General features: G+C 35.7%; 1 protein-coding gene across 30 annotated transcripts in view; it reads left to right on the top strand.

Annotated features, from left to right (window-relative positions):
• CCDC91 (coiled-coil domain containing 91) overlaps positions 1 to 20,251 on the top strand; it is a 417,526-nt gene that overhangs the window by 364,951 nt on the left and 32,324 nt on the right. For 16 of the 30 annotated variants that reach the window (XM_073788903.1, XM_073788897.1, XM_073788900.1 and 13 more), the window contains one exon: positions 17,575 to 18,685. The exons of 8 other annotated variants lie outside the window; for them this stretch is intronic. In XM_073788903.1, coding sequence (XP_073645004.1) covers positions 17,575 to 17,579 — 5 coding nt within the window. In that variant the 3' untranslated portion in view covers positions 17,580 to 18,685. Of the gene's footprint in view, positions 1 to 14,342; positions 14,622 to 16,740; positions 16,774 to 17,574; positions 18,686 to 20,251 lie in introns of those variants that run through there. 6 more of the 30 variants (XR_012324471.1, XM_033866964.2, XM_073788907.1 and 3 more) reach the window with 3 other exon arrangements.

The raw sequence follows: 20,251 nt of genomic DNA, 5'->3' as shown, positions 1-20,251 counted from the left end.
CATGTGGGATCTTCCCAGACCAGGACTCGAATCCGTGTCCTCTGCATTGGCAGGCAGATTCTCAACCACTGTGCCACCAGGGAAGCCCCCTTATTGTTGATTTTTAAGAATTCATTGTATATTTGAATTATAGGCTTTTGTCAGATATGTCTTTTGAAATATTTTCTCCCAGTCTGTGACTTGTCTTCTCATCCTCTTGATACTGTCTTTCACAGGACAGAAATCATTAATTTTAATGAATTATGGCTTATCAATTATTGCATGGATTGTGTCTTCATGATTGTTTATAAAAAGTCATCACCATACCCAAGGTCATTTAGTTTTTCTCCTATGTTGTCACCTTGGAGTTTCATAGTTTTGCAATATACTTTTAGGTCTGTGATCCATTTTGAGTTAAGTTTTGTGAAGGGAATAAGATCTGTATCTAGATTCTTTTTTTTTTTTTTTTTTTTTGCCCTTTGATGTCCAGTTTTTCCAGCAGCATTTGTTGAAAAGACAATCTTTTTTCAATTGTATTGTCTTTGCTCATTTGTCAGAGATCAGTTGATATATTTATGGGGGTCTATTTCTATACTCTCTATTCTGTTCATTGATCTATTTGTCTATTCTTTCATCAGTACCACACTGTCTTGATTACTGTAGCTTTATAGTAAGTCTTGAAGTCTGGTAGCATCAGTCCTCCAATTTTGTTCTTCTCCTTCAATATTGAGTTGGCTCTCTTGGGTCTTTTGCGTCTCCATATAAACTTTAGAATCAGTTTACTGACATTCACAAAATAACTTGCTGGGATTTTGATTGGGATTGCATTGAATCTACAGAGTGGGTTAGAAAGAACTGACATCTTGACAATATTGAGTTTATCCATGAACATGCAGTATCTATCCTATTTAGTTCTTTGATTTTTATCCATCAGTTTTATAGTCATCCTCATATTGGTCTTGTACATATTGGTTAACATCTATACCTAAGTATTTCATTGTGTGTTTAATTTAAAATTCCACGTGTTCATTATTATATAATAATATAATTATTACATTACATTATAAGTATAATATATAGTTATTATATAATTATATATATTATATAGGAAAGAAATTGACTTTTGTATATTAACCTTGTATCCTGCAAACTTGCAATAATTGCTCACTAGTTCTAAGAATTTTTGTCAATTCTGTAAGATTTTCTACAGAGTCAATCATGCCATCTTTATCATAAAACAAAGACAGTTTCATATCTTCCTTTCAAATCTGTATACCTTTTATTTCCTTTTCTTGTCTTACTGCATTAGCAAGAACTTCTAGTATGATAATGAAAGGAGTGGCTAAGAGGGCACATCCTTGCCTTGTACCTGATCTTAGTGGGAAAGCTTTGAGTTTACCACCTAAACTATGATGTTAGCTCAAGGGTTTTTGTAGATAGTCTCTTTTAAGTTGCGAAAGTTCCCACCCTTCCTAGTCTACTGAGAGTTTTTATCATAAGTGTGTGTTGGATTTTGTCACACAATTTTCTGCATCTATTGATATGATCATGTGATTTTTCTTATTTAGCTTGTTGATGTGATGATTACATAATTCTTTTTATAGTGTTTGTTTATTTTTACTTGTTGACAGTTTGCTTTATTTATTTATTTATGGCTGTGTTGGGTCTTTGTTTCCGTGCGAGGGCTTTCTCTAGTTGTGGCAAGCGGAGGCCACTCTTCATCGCGGTGCGCGGGCCTCTCACTATCGCGGCCTCTCCTGTTGCGGAGCACAGGCTCCAGACACGCAGGCTCAGTAATTGTGGCTCACGGGCCCAGTTGCTCCACAGCATATGGGATCTTCCCAGACTAGGGCTCGAACCCAATGTCCCCTGCATTGGCAGGCAGATTTCTCAACTACTGCGCCACCAGGGAAGCCCCCATAATTAATTTTTGAATGTTGAACTAGCCTTGCATACTTGGGATAAAGCCCATTTGGTCATTGTATATAATTCTTTTTATACTTTTTGGGGGTTGATTTGCTAATATTTTGTCGAGGATTTTTTCATCTACGTTCATGAGAGATGTCTGTAGTTTTCTCTTCATGTCTTTGGCTTTGGTATTAGGGTAACGCTTGCCTCATAGAATAAGTTAGGAAGTATTCCCTCGGCTTCTTTCCTCTGATTCCATATAGCTTTTGACTGCTAAAGTTTCAAAGAAAAATAGACAGAACCAACCTCTGTTCAGAGAATATGACTAGATTTTTAGTTTATCATACTTAACATTTAACAGATTTTTAATATATATGGTTATATTCAGAGTCACTATATTGGCATTTCCTAAAGACTTTAAACTCCATCATGTCTTTTATTTAGAGAAATCTGGGCATACATCAGCAAAACGATCATTTTTCATCCAAGCATAGTGATACCTATGTAGTAAATGAGGTGGTAAGTCATTTGGATAGGTCATACCCATGGAATTTCTATATGATAATAGTCTGCATTTGTTTTACCACACACCATTTAGATTAATTGATCCTTCTGTTCCCTTGCATAATGTCATTTGTTTACATTAAAACACAAGAAAAAAGAGTTTCAGTGTATTGGCTGGATTTGTTCACATTAAAACACAAGAAGAAAACGTTTCAATGCATTGGCTGTATTGCCTTAATTAAGTGGATCCTCAGACTGTACACTGTAGTGGAGAAAGAGCAGATGTCTTGGGACTGTGTTGCTACTTTATATGGTATTTCAGGAGTATCTCAAATAAGGTGTTCACTTATGGATAACTTTTTTTTAATAAAATTATCCCCCCACCTTCATTAATCTTACTTCCCAGTTCCAGTGCATTTGTAATGCTTGGTGAAGATGGGTTACACTTAAGTTACTTTGCCAGATAGTTTTCTGAACCTTTCTCACCTGTAAATATAAATATATAAATATAGGTGATGAGAATTTTTATTAATTGAGATGGTTATTTAGGAATTCTAGTTTACAATCATTTGCTTATTTTGTGTGTATAAAAAAGCAAATACAGAAGATCATTGTTACTTAGTTGACAAGAAAAGTAAATGATTGAAATAGAAACAGAAGTCATATAATACCTTTTATACCAGCCTTACAAATGCCTCTGGGCTATATACCATCAGTTTATGAAATTTCTACCCAAAATTCCACCAATTCTGCTTTGCAAATTCCCTACAGATTTTTAAAGGAAGGAAGAGAAGATTCTTGGTCTTTTCTTCCTTTCATTTGTATACCATTACTGGATTGTCCCATTTTATGGGAAAGCCTTTTAACTTTAACATTGTAGCATAGCATAGGTATACTTTTCATCTTAGTGAGAGAAGGATAGTATATGATTAGGAGTGTGTGGTTTTGAATCAGATTTCCTGGATTAAAACTGAGCTTTGCTGTTTATTAGATTCATAAACTTGGGCAAGTACTTTAACCTTTCTTGGCCACATTTTGTTCATCTGTAAAATGGAGATTAAAATAGTCCCTACTTCACATAGGATTATTATGAGAACTAAATGAGTTACCCCATGTAGAGTGCTTACATTACTTGGCACATAAAAAGTTCACTTTTGGTGTTAGCTGTTAGTGCTGTGATTTTATTGAGTTCCCTAACTGTATAGTTGAGATCAGAATGTCTTTGGTTCTACTCACTCTGTCTTGAAGTATTTGTTAAATACATTTTTGTTCCAGAAGTGGTTTGTGACAACTTAAAATATATGTATTATTAAATTTCATGGTGAATGGAAAATGAACACCAATTAATGAGTGTGAAGCTGATAGAGAGTCAATATAAATATATATTTATATTTATGCCACAATGTCCTGTCCACTTACCAAAGTTAAAATTGCTTGGAATTTCCTGGGGACAAAACTATCATATTTTATCCATAATATTCATAATTTTTAAATTGATTAGGAACTTTATGTTTCCAGATATTATAAGTTAACTTGCTTGCCTAGGCAAAATTTCACTGCTGTAGTTTTAAATCCATCCCCTTTATATGTTTTTTTTTTAACATTTTTAGGTGTTTTTCACTCTTCTAGTTTGTGGATGAAATACTCTAGCAGAGAACAGGGGAAAAAATAAAAGAGGCACTTGCCAATGCAACTTGCGTACATATATGTTCAGGTGATGGGCACAACGTGATCATTATGATTATTTTATTTTTATTTTTTACCATTAATATACTCTTAAGCCATTACAGGATATTTTATTCTATTAGTTGTTTTTCAGTGCCCAAATTAAAATTTCCAATTCAGTGGAAATTTCAGTCTCACTGACAACATTTTGAGCCTCAAGTAAATTTTTGTTTCTATTATACTAGTAGACACATACAGTGTAAACTTGGTACCTTTAGCACTGGGATTTATATTTGCCTCCTAGTAACAGAAACTAGAAATAACAATGGCATAAGCAAGTCCAGAGGTAAGCAGTTTAAAGCTACGGAAGCTTAACAAAATCATAAAAGATTCAGGATCCTTCTGACTTTGTACTTTTTTAATCTGTAGCACTGGCTTACATGATTAGCGCTATAGAATGGCAGCTGGAGCTCCAGTAAACACATTTGTGATAGAGGAAAAAGGAAAGATGCAAGAACCAAAAAGGGAAAAAAAATTCGGGACAGGCGTCTGTCCCACTTTTAAGGAGCTGTTTTGGAGTTCCTCCCCAACAACTTGCACTCACGTCTCTTTAGCTACCCCTGGCAGCAATAAGGGAATGACACCTGGAGGATGTTCCCATTTTGCCTAGGACTAAACTGTAATTTTATTGGTAAGAAAGAAGAGTGGATATTGGAGAAAGAACTCTCAAGCTTTGCCATAATCCCTGACTTCTCATATCTTCTGTTTGGAAGGCGTCCAGTGTTAAATTTCTTCAGCATCTTCTCTTTGAGCAGGTGCTATTACCATTTTTAGGCAATAATATCCAAATTTAGCTTTCTTAATTTAAACCAAACCTCCTTTACTTGCTTACAAGGAGGAAGGTTAGGGTTTTCCTACATTTCTCAATCCAGCTGGGATTTTAGGAGGACTGACAGGTGCTTTCCCACTTGGTTCACTCAGTAGGATAAATCTGTTTTAAAATGTGCCAGACAGATGGTGGTGTGTTTTTTCCAGGCTTCAGTGATCAAGTACACACTGTAAAATCCTGAATGACGAAGAAGAGCAGCCCTATTTAAAATGAGAGGAAAAAAGTCTATTCTCACTAACTTCCATTTGATTAAATGTTTCTTTGTTCCATTGGTTCTATTTTGAATACTGAGGATTTCCTAATGGGAATCAGGTGTGCATCCCAGCTGCAGAGCAGCACACCCTTGGGCACATAGCCCCTTCTCTCAGTAGTGGAAACGAAGATAAGCACAGATTCTCAAAGCCTCAGAGGTACCCCAAGGTGAGGTCTGTCCTACACAGTGCCTTTATGAACATTTCCCCTTTCTTTCGTTATGGACCTAGAAAGAAGTAATCAATTGTTTTATATACAGCCACTGAGGTTTACAGATTCTTTAAGGCATATGTGATGTATTTGATGTGCCAGTTTTTCTTTAAATGCTTCTGTTGCATTTTCAGGGAAGCATTTGTATGTTAATACAACAGAAACCTTCCTGGACCTACCTTTTAGGAAGAGAAGATAATTACATGTTTTAAAGACGATATCTAGAGGGATTTTGGCATCTTGACAAGTTTCTGCACAAGTGTACACAATGCAATAAACGCCTACATATTTATAGCAAAACAGATACTGTGCCAAAGCCCCCAGCCGTACCTGAAGTTCTTATCTGAGAAGGCACTGTACTGTTGTGGTTTAGAGAATAGCTTAGTGTGATACACAGCTGGATTTGAATCCTGGCCCTGCCACTTGGGCAAGTCATAACATCTCTAAGCCTTAGTGGCCTCACTCAGAGTTTCAGGAGAATAAAGATGAGATAATGCACAGTAGAGGTTTTCCAGTGATGCCCTGCACTTATGTAATTTCCTTACCTTGAGCCTGGGCTGGGCGAAGCAAAGTTGGCTTTTGGGAAGATCATGGCCTCTATCTCGGGCGCTGTCTTGCTCTCTTGGCGTGCTCTCATTCTCTCTCGGTTGCTTGCTTTGGGAGAGTCAGCTATCGTGTTATTAGGCACCCTTGTGGAGAAGCTCACGTGAGCTCTGTTGGAAGTGGATGTTTTGAGGCCTGTCAGCAGCCGCTCGGTGAGCTTGGAAGCAGCTTCTTCCCCTGCTGGACTTTGAGCTGACTGCAACCCAGCCACAGCTTGATCGTAACCCCTCAGTAGAGACCATGTGTGAGAGGCACTCAGGCTGCACCCAGTTTCCTGACCCACAAAAATGGGGAGACCATAAATATTTGTTGTTTTTTGTTTTAAACCACTAGGTTTGGGTTGATTTGTTACACGGTAATTGGTAACTAATACAACACAATAAGTAGATTCACCTGTGCATAGCAGGTAATAATAGTAACACTGTTCTCAAAACAAGAGAAGATCAGACTCCATCCAGGACTGCTAATTTTGCCCTGTAAATCAACTTCAATATATGTGTGCAGAGAGCTCAGAAATAAGCCTTGTGTACAGTTCTTTGCATGCTTTTGTACATTGAAACGTAAAAAGGCAAAATATATCAGTTATCTGAGAATTTTAAGATAGCACAGGAAGACAAGAACCCAAGAGGTCATGTAATTCTTTCTCCTACTTCAAAATAAGGTGAAATTTAAATTGCTGAAAATCAAAACAGAAGAGCCCTACAGAGAGTAATTGGCAGATACTGTTCCTTGGGTTGACACAAAAGAATTGCTAAAATCTTTAAAACTTGATGAAAATACAAGAGTTTGTGTTTGTTGTACTTGAACAATTTGTTACTTAACAATATTTGTTTGGGATTTTTATGTTATTTAATTTACAAAAGGCCATCCTACAGATTGCAATATTTGCACTAACCAAGGTCTTAAAAAAATGTAGAACAAGGCTATTCATGGTTTGGGAGCATGTAACAAATTTTATTAAAAACTTTATGTGGAATGTCATATTAAAATCAGTTAGTCTGTCTTGCCAGAATCAATCCATTTTTTATTTGAGATAAATTCTTGCCATTGAACTCTAGAAAGTAGGATATGGAACTTATTAATAGGTAAATACAACCTTATGGATCAGAGCCCTAAGATGGGATTACTGTACAATTACTATTCTACTATACAATTTTAGTTACCTTTTCTTTCGTTCTAAAATTTTCCTAAATCTGTGGTTTTTAAAAATGTTTTGGAAATTGTCTGAATTCAGAGTAAAGCAGTTGTTACCAGAATTATATTCTTTTCAAATTTATTAAACCTCACATATGGAAGTTTATACTAGAAAGTCTAGTGTCTACATTCACTCACTACCACAGTGCATCCTTTTCTGGCCAACTGCTGTTGCTTAACTTATAAGATCGAATAAGATTGTATTCCAAGGTGGTATGCCTGCACATTAAGGTCTGGAATACATATTGGTTTATGCTGCCCAGATGATTTAGTGAAGAGCAAAAATGAGTATTCCCATTTCCCAGTGGATTCTATGGTAGTTTGGGATAAAAAGGCAGAACTGCCCAAATATGTAGAACTTATTTTAGATGATTCAAAAACAGAGAATTGACTTACCCTAAGACATCTTAAAACAAAAACAAAACAAAGCAAAACTCACAGTTCTTTAGTTGTGGCCAATGGGGTTTAAGACTCTTTATACCCGTTTTCCATTTACTCTGAAAGAGCATCTGTAATTCATCTTGTGCTTGGTGGAAAGTTACACAACTAATTTATATGTTGATATTTTTTAACTAAATAGTCAGATAGACTTGAAATATATTTCAAAGTTGAAAAAGTTTCTCAAAGAGAGTAGGAGATGTGAACTCCGGAGTGAGAGTCTTCATGGGACGTGATGGCCTGTGAATGTTTTGGTAAAGAGGTCAGGTCTAGATTTTCAGAAGTTCAGGTCCAGGCAACTGGCACGCCTTAGTTCAAATCACTCTCCTGATCATATTGAATCTTTTAGAGTTAGAGTCATTCTAAACATGTATTTATATCACTATTATCCTCAAGTTGGTTCAAAGTCTCTTCCAACATGATTTACAATAATGACATAGTTATATTCCCAGAGAGGGGATGTTCTATCTCAACTTCAGCTTTATATACAATATATCCCGCTTGCAGTCAGATTTACTTCTCTGCAAATATAAAGAAAAGAGTATTTATTACTTATCTGAAAATATAAAGACTATTTTAAAAGAGAAACTCTTTATGGTTGGTATACCCGTAATAAGACAGATACTATAGAACTTCCATTAATGCTACAGTAATATTACAGATAAGTCTAAATTTTCTTAGGCCGAAATGCAGAATTTGAGGATACAGGATAAAGGTAAAGATGGTGGTATTTAAAGCAAAAATGTTTAGATGTCACAATAGAAAGAATCACCACTCAAGAATAACAATCATCTTCCAGTCTATGAGTCCTTATTGTTTGTTCATAAAACGAACCAGCCCATTATGAGTATGTATGCATATTAAGTTTTAAAATTGATTCATAATCTACTTCCTTCATGGCTACATTGAGAGAAAGGATAGTTATATCATCTCACCCAGAATGGTTGTCAGCACCTTTCTGGTCATAGTGCTGGTACTCTAGGGATGAATCCCATCTGTCCATTGTCAAATGTCCATTGTCAAATTGTGAGGGCACAGAATCTACTTGATACATAGTAGGGTTTATTAAGCAAAGATAAACTCAGGCTAATACTTTTAAATGTATTTTGAAGAAGTATATTTTTTATGTGTAGGAGGACATATTAGGTTTGTGAAATTGGTCTGTTAACAACTCAGTGTATCAGTTTTCCACAACTGTAAAATGTAGATGTTAGACTAAGCAGTCTCAAAATCTCTTACCAGTAAAATTGCATGATTATTTATTAAGGGGAAACTGAACCAGTATAATATTCTCCCTATATATACAGTTTGTTTTTAGTCTAGGGGAGTTCTCAAGAAAAATTGAGTTGTGGTGTATTTTCCAAAGAATGCTTTACACACACACACACACAATTCCAAGGTTTAAAAGCTTGAGAAACATTACCGATGCTATAGCCATATTGGCAATTCACAATGCTTATTATTAGCACAAAAGCTATATAAAAGTATAAAAGAAACCTTTTTTATCCTGCATTTCCGAAATTCCCTCCAGTTCATCATAACTCAAGTGGCACCATCATTCTAAGAATCACCTTTCACTTCTCTTTTCCTTTCATCCATACTTCTAATCCATCAGCAACTCAAGTTGGTCCTATCTAAAAATATATTTTAAACCTGACCTGCTGCTTAAGCCTCTACTGCCAACAGTCTGATTAACTTTATATTTTCCCCAGACCGAAAGTCTCCTAACTGGGTTTTCTTCTTCTGCTCTTGCCCCCCAACAATCTCTTGTCCCCAGTACAAGTGTGATTGTCATCGTTGTTGTTGTGGCCGTGCTGCACGGCTTGCAGGGTCTCAGTGCCCCAACCAGGGATTGAACCCAGGCCGTGGCGGTGAGAGCGCCGAGTCCTAGCCACAAGGCCACCAGAGAACTCCCTACAAGTGTGATATTTTTCAGACATAGAATATGGTCACACCCTTGCTCAAAACTCTCCAGTCTTCCGATGACCTATAGCGCCCTTCCCGCTCTGGACACTGTCTACTTCTCTGATCTTCTCTCCTACCAGTCCTCCCCTCACCTTGCTCATTTTGCTCCTGTCTTCTTTATTTATTGCCAGTCCTTATTCAAGCCAAGTCTAAGCCCACATTTTGGACTTTCCTTCTGCGGTTTCATCTGCCTTGTAACTTTCTTTCCTGATGCTTTTGCATGGTTGGTTTTCTCTAATCATCCCACCCAAAAGATGTCCCCTCTGTCCCTGTCAAATCCTTTACCCTACTTTGTTATTTTTTTTTATTTATTTTTTTTTTTTTGCGGTACGCGGGCCTCTCAGTGTCGTGGTCTCTCTGGTTGCGGAGCACAGGCTCCGGACGCGCCGGCTCAGCGGCCATGACTCACGGGCCCAGCCTCTCTGCGGCATGTGGGATCTTCCCGGACCGGGGCACGAACCCATGTCCCCTGCATCGGCAGGCGGACTCTCAACCACCGCACCACCAGGGAAGCCCTGTTATTTTTTATAATACTGATCTCTACCTGAAGAATATTAATTTGTCTCCTCAAACTAAAATATAAACTAAACTGTAAAGTATATAAGAGCAGAGAATTGTTTTCTTCACCACTATATTTCTCTAGTGCCTGAAACAGTGCCTGGCACATAGTAGGTACTGAATAAATATTGAATAAATGAATGAATGAAAGAATATATGAGTACTCCTAAACTCCACTAAATTCAGACCTCCTTTCTCAGTGTCACTAAACGGTCTTTGTTCCTGCTAATCTGCTTTCCTAGAATTTCTTCCACATCTTGCTCCTCTTTAAGGAGACACTCTTGGTACTCTGTTCCAGTCCTCTTCAGATCTTACTCGACCTCTGTGATGTTTTCTCTGCTACATTCTCCCACAATGATCTCTCCCTGATTCTGACCTTCCACTGGACTCAGTCTTTACTGTATATATCATCACATAATTGTTCTTTAATGATTGTGTATGTCTCTTCAAAAAGATTATACACTTAAGGACAAGGCCACACTATATGTATACTTTTTTTATATATATAAATTTGTTTATTTATTTTTGGCTGTGTTTGGTCTTCGTTGCTGCGTGAGGGTTTTCTCTAGTTGTGGCGAGCGGGGGCTACTCGTCCTTGCCGTGTGCGGGCTTCTCATTGTGGTGGCTTCTCTTGTGGTGGAGCACAGGCTCTAGGCGCATGGGCTACAGTAGTTGTGGCTCACGGGCTCTAGAGCGCAGGCTCAGTAGTTGTGGCTCACGGGCTTAGCTGCTCCGCGGCATGTGGGATCTTCCCAGACCAGGACTTGAACCCGTGTCGCCTGCATTGGCAGGCGGATTCTTAACCACCGCACCACCAGGGAAGTCCTATATGTATACTTTTTGGGGGCTCAGAGCAATAATGCACTACTAGTGGCAGTCTTAACTTTGTTACTGGTCAGCTGATTGACCAATCAATCAATGGATCGGCTCAATCTCAAGCATGTAAATGAAACAGCTTGTGGATATGTGTGTATGTGTGGGGGATGCATATAAAGTCAGAAAAATAAAGGCATTCATACCCGAGCAGCACTGTTAAAAGGGCAGCGTTGCAATAAAAACTGAAGAACTATTTCACTTCTTATCAGAAGGTGTAAATAGTCCTTCTTACCCAATGGTATTACATCTACTGGGAAATCCGCCTGAGTAATTACAGTTCCGGATCATCATACTTGACCTTTCTTCAATGCCCACGAAAGAGCTTGTTAGTGAATGTGAAAATGGAATCCATTAAACATATTACTAAACATAAAACATATGTTTATGAGTAATTTTCTATCAGTGGATTTGCTGGATATCTCTTTTTAAGCATAAGTTTAAAATATGTAGGAGGGCAGATTGGAAAAGTAACAGTGATAAAGGTAGGCCTAATATTTTCACATCTTCTGGTATATCTTATTGGTGAAAGCCCAGAAGATATTGAAATCACAATTAGTACTGTGTATTTAATATTTAATATATATATTAATTATATATACATATATTTTATATATTCAAAAACAATGTATCAGATTTTCTGGGATGTAAACAGTGTTCTTAACAGTCCCATTAAAATAAGCCTTTTTTTTTTTCTGTAGCTGAATTTGAATTTTGCTCTCTTGACCAGTATGAGTTCACCATGCATCATATTGTGTTTTGGTGATAGGAAATAAAAGCTAAGGTCTAGAGATGCTTTGTTTTTCTTTTGCTATGGCATGAAATACTAATGGAAAGGTAAATCTAATACAGGAAATTATTGGAAAGTCGTGTCTTCTTTTTACCCCCTAAGCTTAATATTAACTTTTAATAAGTAGTATGTATGCTTTTAAATGGTTTTCAGCAGTATGCTAGCAAACTGAAGAGATGACAAAGAGGGGAAAAAAAGATTTATAAAGCCCAGGTGTGTGTTTCAGAAGCCTCAGAATTTCCAGGGGTTTTTTTCAGGTATCTGAAAGAGCTGAACAGCACCTGAAGCAACAGTAAATAGAAGGGAAAACAAAGCAGTTAGAGCTACACTGTTATGAAGAGATTGTAAATCCTACAGCCAGTGTTTGCTGCAGCTACCCTGGACATAACATTGTCAGCGTGAAGTCACAGAATACAAATCTTTGATTCACTTTGAGATGAAAGCCACAAAAACAGAACTAAGTCCCACTCTTCAAGGGTGCAAAAAGAATATTTTGCCAAAATTCTTCTTACCTCAATAAAGGATAATAAGGTCATGCCTAATAAAACTGAAACTGTTGAAATTCAGGAATTCGCCAAGAACATCAGTTTGATGCACTTGTTTCAGAGAGAGGAATTGTCCCTGAACTATAAGAGAAAGGTCTCAAGTGTCCCCCTCATAGACGTGATCTTACATACCATGCCCAGAAAGCACCCACCAAATTGGAATCTTAGATCTGAAATGGCCCAGTTTATCTTCTTCCTCACAGAGTATCAGTCACCTTCTTGCCCCTTAAAGTGTTGAACTCCTGTTTATTTGGTGGATTCTTGCCTTCAGACAGTTCTGGGGAGGCATGGGGAAAGATGTGAAGTTTAGCTACCTAAACCCAAAGTCAGTACATCCATCATCTTATGGTTTCTAGTTCCAGGCTGACCTTTAACACAAACAAGACAAGGGGAGTGCTTGGTATGTTTAAATTGAAATCTCTCAAACTTTTTTGTCCTTGTACATATCCTTGCTTTTTAAGAAATTACAGGATATTCATTCTGATGCATAACCCAGAGGATTGTTACTTAACAACAATCGCAGGTTGATTGCTAGTTTGTGCAATTATGAGTTTGTGCTATACGCTATCAAAAGGAGAAGTTTCTCCTCTATCTAACATTCATAAATTCTAAGATATTAAATCAATTTTGTTTTTAATTGAATTCCTGATTGTTTGGGGTGTGGCTTCTAAAAGACTTTGAATTATTATATCTAATGTATGTGTGTGTGTGTATATATATATATATATATATGCATGTTATGAACCATAATAGTAAAACAACCCCCCATGAAGCCACCTCCAAAATGAATCAACATATTTCATCCTGATTCCATCTTCCAAATACAACTATCCTGTTGTGTTTTTTAATAAATTTATTTATTTATTATTTATTTTTGGCTGCATTGGGTCTTTGTTTCTTCACCCCTTGGAGGGAGCGGGGCGGGGGGGTGATACTTTACACTGCGGTTGTGCGGGCTTCTCATGGCTTCTCATGGTTGCCATGGCTTCTCTTGTTGCGGAGCAAGGACTCTAGGCGCACGAGCTTTAGTAGTTGTGGCTCCCGGGCTCTAGAGCACAGGCTCAGTAGTTGTGGTGCACGGGCCTACTTGCTCCACGGCATGTGGGATCCTCCTGGACCAGGGCTTGAACCCATGTCCCCTGCACTGGCAGGCGAATTCTTAACCACTGCACCACCAGGGAAGCCCTGTCCTCAGTTTTGATTGCATAATATCCTTGGCCTTAAAAAGAAAAGTTATATTGCCTATTGATGTAACTCAAAATAATATACTTTTAAATTTTGCTTGGTTTTTGCATTTTATGAGAAATATTGAACTATCTGTAGTCTGATTGTTTCCTTTTTAAATTCAATTTTATTACAAGTGTTTATTAATTTATATTTTTCTGAAATATTTGATGGTATGGTTGGTAATATGGTAGGTAATGTGTGATATATTAACATTTATTATACAGTTGTAATAATTAAGACAGCATTATATTTGCATAGGGATAGGTGAATTGTCTATGGAGTTAGAGTAGGGAGCCTGAAGACAGATTCATGCATATGTGGAAACCTGATTTATGACAGAAGTAGCATTGCAGATGAGATATTTTTTGACTCAAGCAGTTTCTATAAGATATGCTAGCATAGGTATACAGAGGTCTGTGTTGATAGGTGTTCATTACAGCATTGATTATAATAGCAAAAGATAAGGAACAATTCAAATGTCTATCAATAGAATAATTTTTAAATAAGTAATAAAATAATCCATTATATAAAATTATAAATATACAATGGAAAACTATGCAACTGTTTAAAAAGAAAACAGGGAAAACTGGCCCTCCCATACACTACAGATGGGACTGATAAATTGGTACTCTCACTCTGGAAAGCAATTTGGTAATAACTATCACAGTTTAAAATATGCAAGTCCTTACAGACAACCCAATTAAAAAATGGGCAGAAGAACTGAATAGACATTTTTCCAAAGGAAATGCAGATGGCCAACAGGCACATGAAAAGATGCTCGACATCGCTAATCATCAGGGAAATGCAAATTGAAACCACAATGAGGTATCACCTCACACCTGTCAGAATGGCTGTCATCAGAAAGAACAGAACTTAAAAATGTTGGCGAGGATGTGGAGAAAAGTGAACCCTCCTACACTGTTGGTGGGAATGCAAGTCGGTGCAGCCGCTGTGGAAAACAATATGGAGGTTTCTCAAAAAACTAAAAATAGAACTACCATATGACCCAGCAATTCCACAGGTGGGTATATAACCAAAAAAACAAAAACACTAATTCAGAAAGATACATGTACCCCAATGTTCATTGCAGCACTATTTGCAATTGCCAGGGTATGGAAGCAACCTAAGTGTCCATCAACAGGTGATGGATAAAGAAGATGTGGTATGTGTGTGTATATATATGGATATAGATATATATCCATATATATACACACACACACACACAATGGAATATTGCTCGGCCATAAAAATGAATTAAATTTTGCCATTTGCAACAACATGGATGGACTTGGAGGGCATTATGCTAAATGAAATAAATCAGACAATGAAAGACAAATATTGTATGATATCACTTATATGTGGAATCTAAAAAATAAACTAGTGAATAAAACAAAAAAGAAGCAGACTCACAGATATAGAAAACAAAATAGTGGTTACCAGTGGAGAGAGAGAAGGGGGGAGGGACAGTGTAGGGGTAGAACTAAAAAAGGGATTATATGAATCCATCTGTGTGAAACTTTGAAATTATAAAGCACTATAGAATTTTAAGAATCTTTCATTCAATAAAAACTGAAATAAATAATTAAAAGAAGCACTGGACATGAATGGATGAAGAGGGGTGACTGGCTAGGTGTCTGTCTAATCAAAAGGCTGGCTTTCCCCATCTGGAATGTTGCGGATTACTCCGTGGATTCTGGAACACTGAAAACAACAACTGCACAGGCAGTAAAAATGAATTACAGATACTTTGGCATCTAAGAGAGAAGTATGTGTCTAATCAGTCCATTGACTAATATTTTTATGTCAATTACTTAGAAGTGTCAGAAATTTTACTTTTTATCTTAGTGAGATTTTTTTTCATTAATTTCATTTATTCTTCACATATTTACTGACGGCCTTGTGTATTGAACCTCTGCTTTTTGTCTTGCTCCTCTCCTAGTCTATTCTTCCTACAGCGCCCATGTGAACATACTAACATATGTTCAACCGCAATTATATCATTATTATTTTTGCATCTAAAAAAATAAATAAAATAAAATATGCAAATCTTATGATGTAGAAATTCCATGTACTAGAATCTGTCCAAGAGAAACCCTTGGACAACTTCTGAAGGGAGTGCACTCAGGTTGTAAATTTCCTTGTTGCTTCATAAACAAGACAAAATTGGAATAAACTTACATGTCTATCAACGGGAAAGTGGCTAAATAAATCATGGAATGCAGTCAAGCAGTTTCTTGAAAATGAAATAGGAAAAATTTCCAGTAATGACAGTGGAAGAAAGTGATTATGTGAACCCTGCCATAGTTAACAATTACAAGATCTTGACCAAATATTTTTTAAAAACCTATCTTTAAATGCTTGAAAACACCCAAAGTAGACAGAAACCACTAAGAATGGACCGGACCAAGGTGTTGGTATACCCTTCTGTACTATTTGAATTTGGACCAAGTGCAAAATAATTTTATAAAAACGCAAATAATTAGATTTCAGTCTGTTTTATGTGTATTAAAATGAAACATTAAAAAATTCAACTTTAGTCTCCTACATAGCTTTTAAATTAGGTTAAGCATGTTTTTACTTTTAGAATTAAAAGTGCATCTATCATTTCCTAGTAGATTGCCTTGCTCTATTCGGGTTAAGTATTTATTGATTCAGTCAATCTCAGCAAATATTTATTGAATGTTGAACATGTGGCCAGACCCTCTTCTAGATGCTGAGGTATGATAGTCAGCAAGACAGACAACTCTCTGCTTACCTGGGGTTTATCTTGTAATGAACTGTCTTATTTGATAGAGACTTGTAAGCAGAAGGTATATATTCACCTAAAGGTATCATCTGAGAGAGGAAGAAAAAGAAAAAAACCCATGTGAAAAAAGGATAAATAGGAATCTTACTTCTTTATGTACATTAAAATCCCAAAATATTAGAATTGAAGGGAGTCTTAGTAGTTTTCAATCTTTTTACATGAGGATTTTGCTAAATATAATATATTGGTTTTTGATTAATTCTTAAGATACTTCAAAATTTTAATCTTTCATTTTTTCAGTCATTTTGAATTCAATGGATTATGGATGTGTAATTTAATAGAGAATTCTTATTTGGATTTGTCTTTTTTCTTTTATGTTGGGGGGAGCATGTAGGAGGAATAGTCAACTTTTACATAAATATGACAGGTGTGTATCATGAAATGGAATTTATTTGGCTTTCTTTTGAGTTCCTCCATTCTATAACCTGTAGGTAATGTGTTGTCGTTGGTTATTTTTACACAATGAGCAATTTTTTAGGGCAGAAGAGTTAGAAACCCTTTTTTGATGTATCCAATAATCCTTACCATCCAGAAAGTTCTTTGTTATATGACTTTTATTACTAAGCCTCTATGGTTTTGTTCACTGTATTTGTTATTGATACACTAAAACAATCCTAATAAAAAATCTATAACTCAACGGGAAAACCAAGTCAAATTTGTTTCAACAATATCACATGTTTCTTAAAATAAACCTTTCCCAAGAACTTTCTCTAATTTCAGGAAATTGTTTATATCCTCACCTGTCTTTTGTCCCAGTTAAACTCTATGCATGGAGTAATTATGCTGTTTTTCTATACCATGTTTTTCTTCTGTTTTTTGCATCTGTTATATTTTTTATGATATTTGTGGATGTCTAGTCTGTATATTCATTAAGAACTGGTATTTTTATATACTATTTTATATTATCTGAAATCACTCTGATCAGATTTATGGTATTTCTCCAATAACTGAATACCAACATCAATTATAAAATTGTAATGATTATCATCTCAGCTTAGATGATAGGCCAGAAATAGTGACTGCACTGTCTCTGAGTTTAAAGCACCATTTGATTTTCTAAATCATCATCTGAAAAGGTTTCTCTAGTGGGCTTCTGTAATATTCTTTAGCCCTCAACTAAGTATATTCTTTTTCTCTTTCTCTCTCTCTCTTTAAAAAAAATCAACAGCTTGATCAAGTCATCCGCCAAAGAAGCCTGTCCAGTTTGGAACTGTTCCTCTCTTGTGCTCAGAAACAGTTAAGTGCTTTAATAGCTACGGAACCAGTTGACATTGAATAAAGAGAACGTGACAACCTAACCCACACTGGCAATGGATAAATCATTAGACCTCTAAAATACATGCTGTGAATTATAAAGATGCTTTTGTTTTCTTTCCAAACCTTGGAAAATTGATTTCCACTTCAAGGATAAACCAAAACAGTATTTAGAAGAACTACAAGAGATCTAATTTATTTTCTTTTGTTTTCTCCTTTACATTTACTATTATTTTATTAGCAGTAGTAGTAACAGCAACAAAAAGTATGATGTGACCCCAAAACCATTGAAAATTACCAGATTACCAAAAGTTAACTAAGTAAACTTTATAGCCTCTGGTGCCCTGTTAACATTGTATTTGGCAAAAATACTAAATATTTTTTACTTATTGTTTCACAATGACTTGATAAGATTCTAGGATGTCATCATACATTTATTTGATTTTGAGGCTAGAAACAGCATGGTTTTCAACATCACCTATTTATCTATGTAACTTAGATGTAAAACACTGATATGACAGAGAATCATTCTGATATTACCAAACCTCTTTTCTGTAGTGGGATCTATGTATTTTCATTGGTAACAATTAACAACACTAAAGATTATTAAATTAATTCAACTTTGATCTGATGTACCATTTAAAGGAATATATGTGTGTAATGTGCTTATTTCTTATTTCTTTTCTTCAAAGTCACTATGAATCAATAAAATCATTTTTCTTATGAATCATACCATGAACTTAATCTCTAGAAAGAGAATATAACTTAGCCATTTATAGGGATTCGGGTTCAAATATAAGAGATGTGAAATACTTTCCCAGTACTTCAGAAGGTACTTAATTCATGAGCAGTGTGCTTCAATGTGAAATCATGAGTTGTTTTTTTTTTTTTCAAACATCAAAACTAAAATATCATTACAAATGTATGCAAATATTCTGTCTTGTTTTCTGAAATGCTCCTACTTTCATAGGCTTTGTACTTTTCTGGGAATTTCTCAGTGTAATAAAAAAGAGCTTCAAATCTTATTTGGTTATTATTATTTTTTAATACTTTTTAAAAAATTAATTATTAAAAAAAGTTTTTTCTTACTCAAACTTCTACACCCATGGATGATGATGTTTTTAATTTATACCTTCCCCTAAATATTATAATAATATTTATCAAGAATCTTTAAATGTTAATGACTACTTAGGTTTCTCTTACAAATTTAAATAAGAAATTAAAGCAAGCAGGCCACTGACTTGAAATGCAGCATAGTTTAAAAGGGGGAAAAGGGCTTTTAATTCAGGAACAAGCCAATAACATAATGTTATGGTCACATTTTAAATTAGTTGACTCTTTGTCATCAAATTTTAAATGATAGGATATTTTACAAGTTACTCAGATATGATTTAGATGAAAATGAAGCATAACAGGTCACTGAAACTAAGATCCAGAAAGCTGTAGAAATATCAAGAGTATATAATAATCTACACCTCTCTTTCTACCCCTACCAGCACAGAATGATTTTTTCTTCTTCCATTTGGGGTTACATTAGTCTATGCTATTGACATAGAGTAATTGTGGTCTGAAGTAATTTGGAACAGATTGACACTGATCAGTCTGTGAATATTTGAGGAACACCCACCATGCACAATAATAAATTCTTATGTTGCTAAAATACTTTTTTCCCATGGAGTTATCCTTAAAGATAACTGAGAATAATCATCTGAACCTAAAACTATTTGATACATTAATCCTTCCAAACTGAATTAGCTAATAATCTATTTTGGTGATGTTCAAGTTAGAGATTTCCACATTTAGAACTGTATTCTGTTTTTGTCCTGGTTTTCGCAAGGACATAAACCATCTCAGGTAGCATTCACTAAGAGAATTAGATGATTAAGCATTGTGCTGTGCCCAAAGATAAGAGTTTTGCCCTGAAATGTGAGCCCAAAGTGTCAAAGTAGTCAAATGTTTTGTATCTAAAACTTTCCCCTCCTATTGTATGGTTTCCTTAACTCTCTTTATATAGCATTTTCTACCTTTATGTTTAGGTGAATAAGGCACCATTCTGAAAGACTAAGGGTAAGAGAGGAATTCTGTTTTTAGAATGACAAAGCCACTGTCAAACTGTGACTAATTTTAGTAACATGCTTGAGAGTTCATTATTAGAATAGTTATTTCCTCAAAAAAAAAAAAAAATGAGTATCTGCTTTGAGCCAACTATTTTCACATGTTAGCTCAACACCCCTGTGAAGTTAAAATAACCTTGTGAAGGAGGTTCGATGTTAGTGAATATTTGATGTTTAATTGCCCTTGATGACCAGGTAGAGTTGGGCTTCAACCCCAGAGCTTTCAACAGACAGTTTTACTCTTTCTAGTACCCTGGAGATTCCCAAGAGTCTCTCCATAAGAAATTATCTGGAAATTTTTATCCCATGTAGTCATCAGATTATTTTAATCTTTAAAGAAGGAGGCTAGCCCCCTCTTATAAGCCTAATTGGAATTCTAGCCCTGCCGCATTCTAACCGTAGAACATTGGACAAGTTGCCTAACCAATTTGAGTCTCTGCTTTCTCGTTTGTGAGGTGAAAATAGTGATTTTTATAG

The sequence above is a fragment of the Tursiops truncatus genome, chromosome 11 (genome assembly GCF_011762595.2).
Source record: "Tursiops truncatus isolate mTurTru1 chromosome 11, mTurTru1.mat.Y, whole genome shotgun sequence".
NCBI lineage: Eukaryota > Metazoa > Chordata > Mammalia > Artiodactyla > Delphinidae > Tursiops > Tursiops truncatus.
Note: the sequence above shows the minus strand (reverse complement) of the source record. Positions and strands in the feature narration are given on the sequence as shown.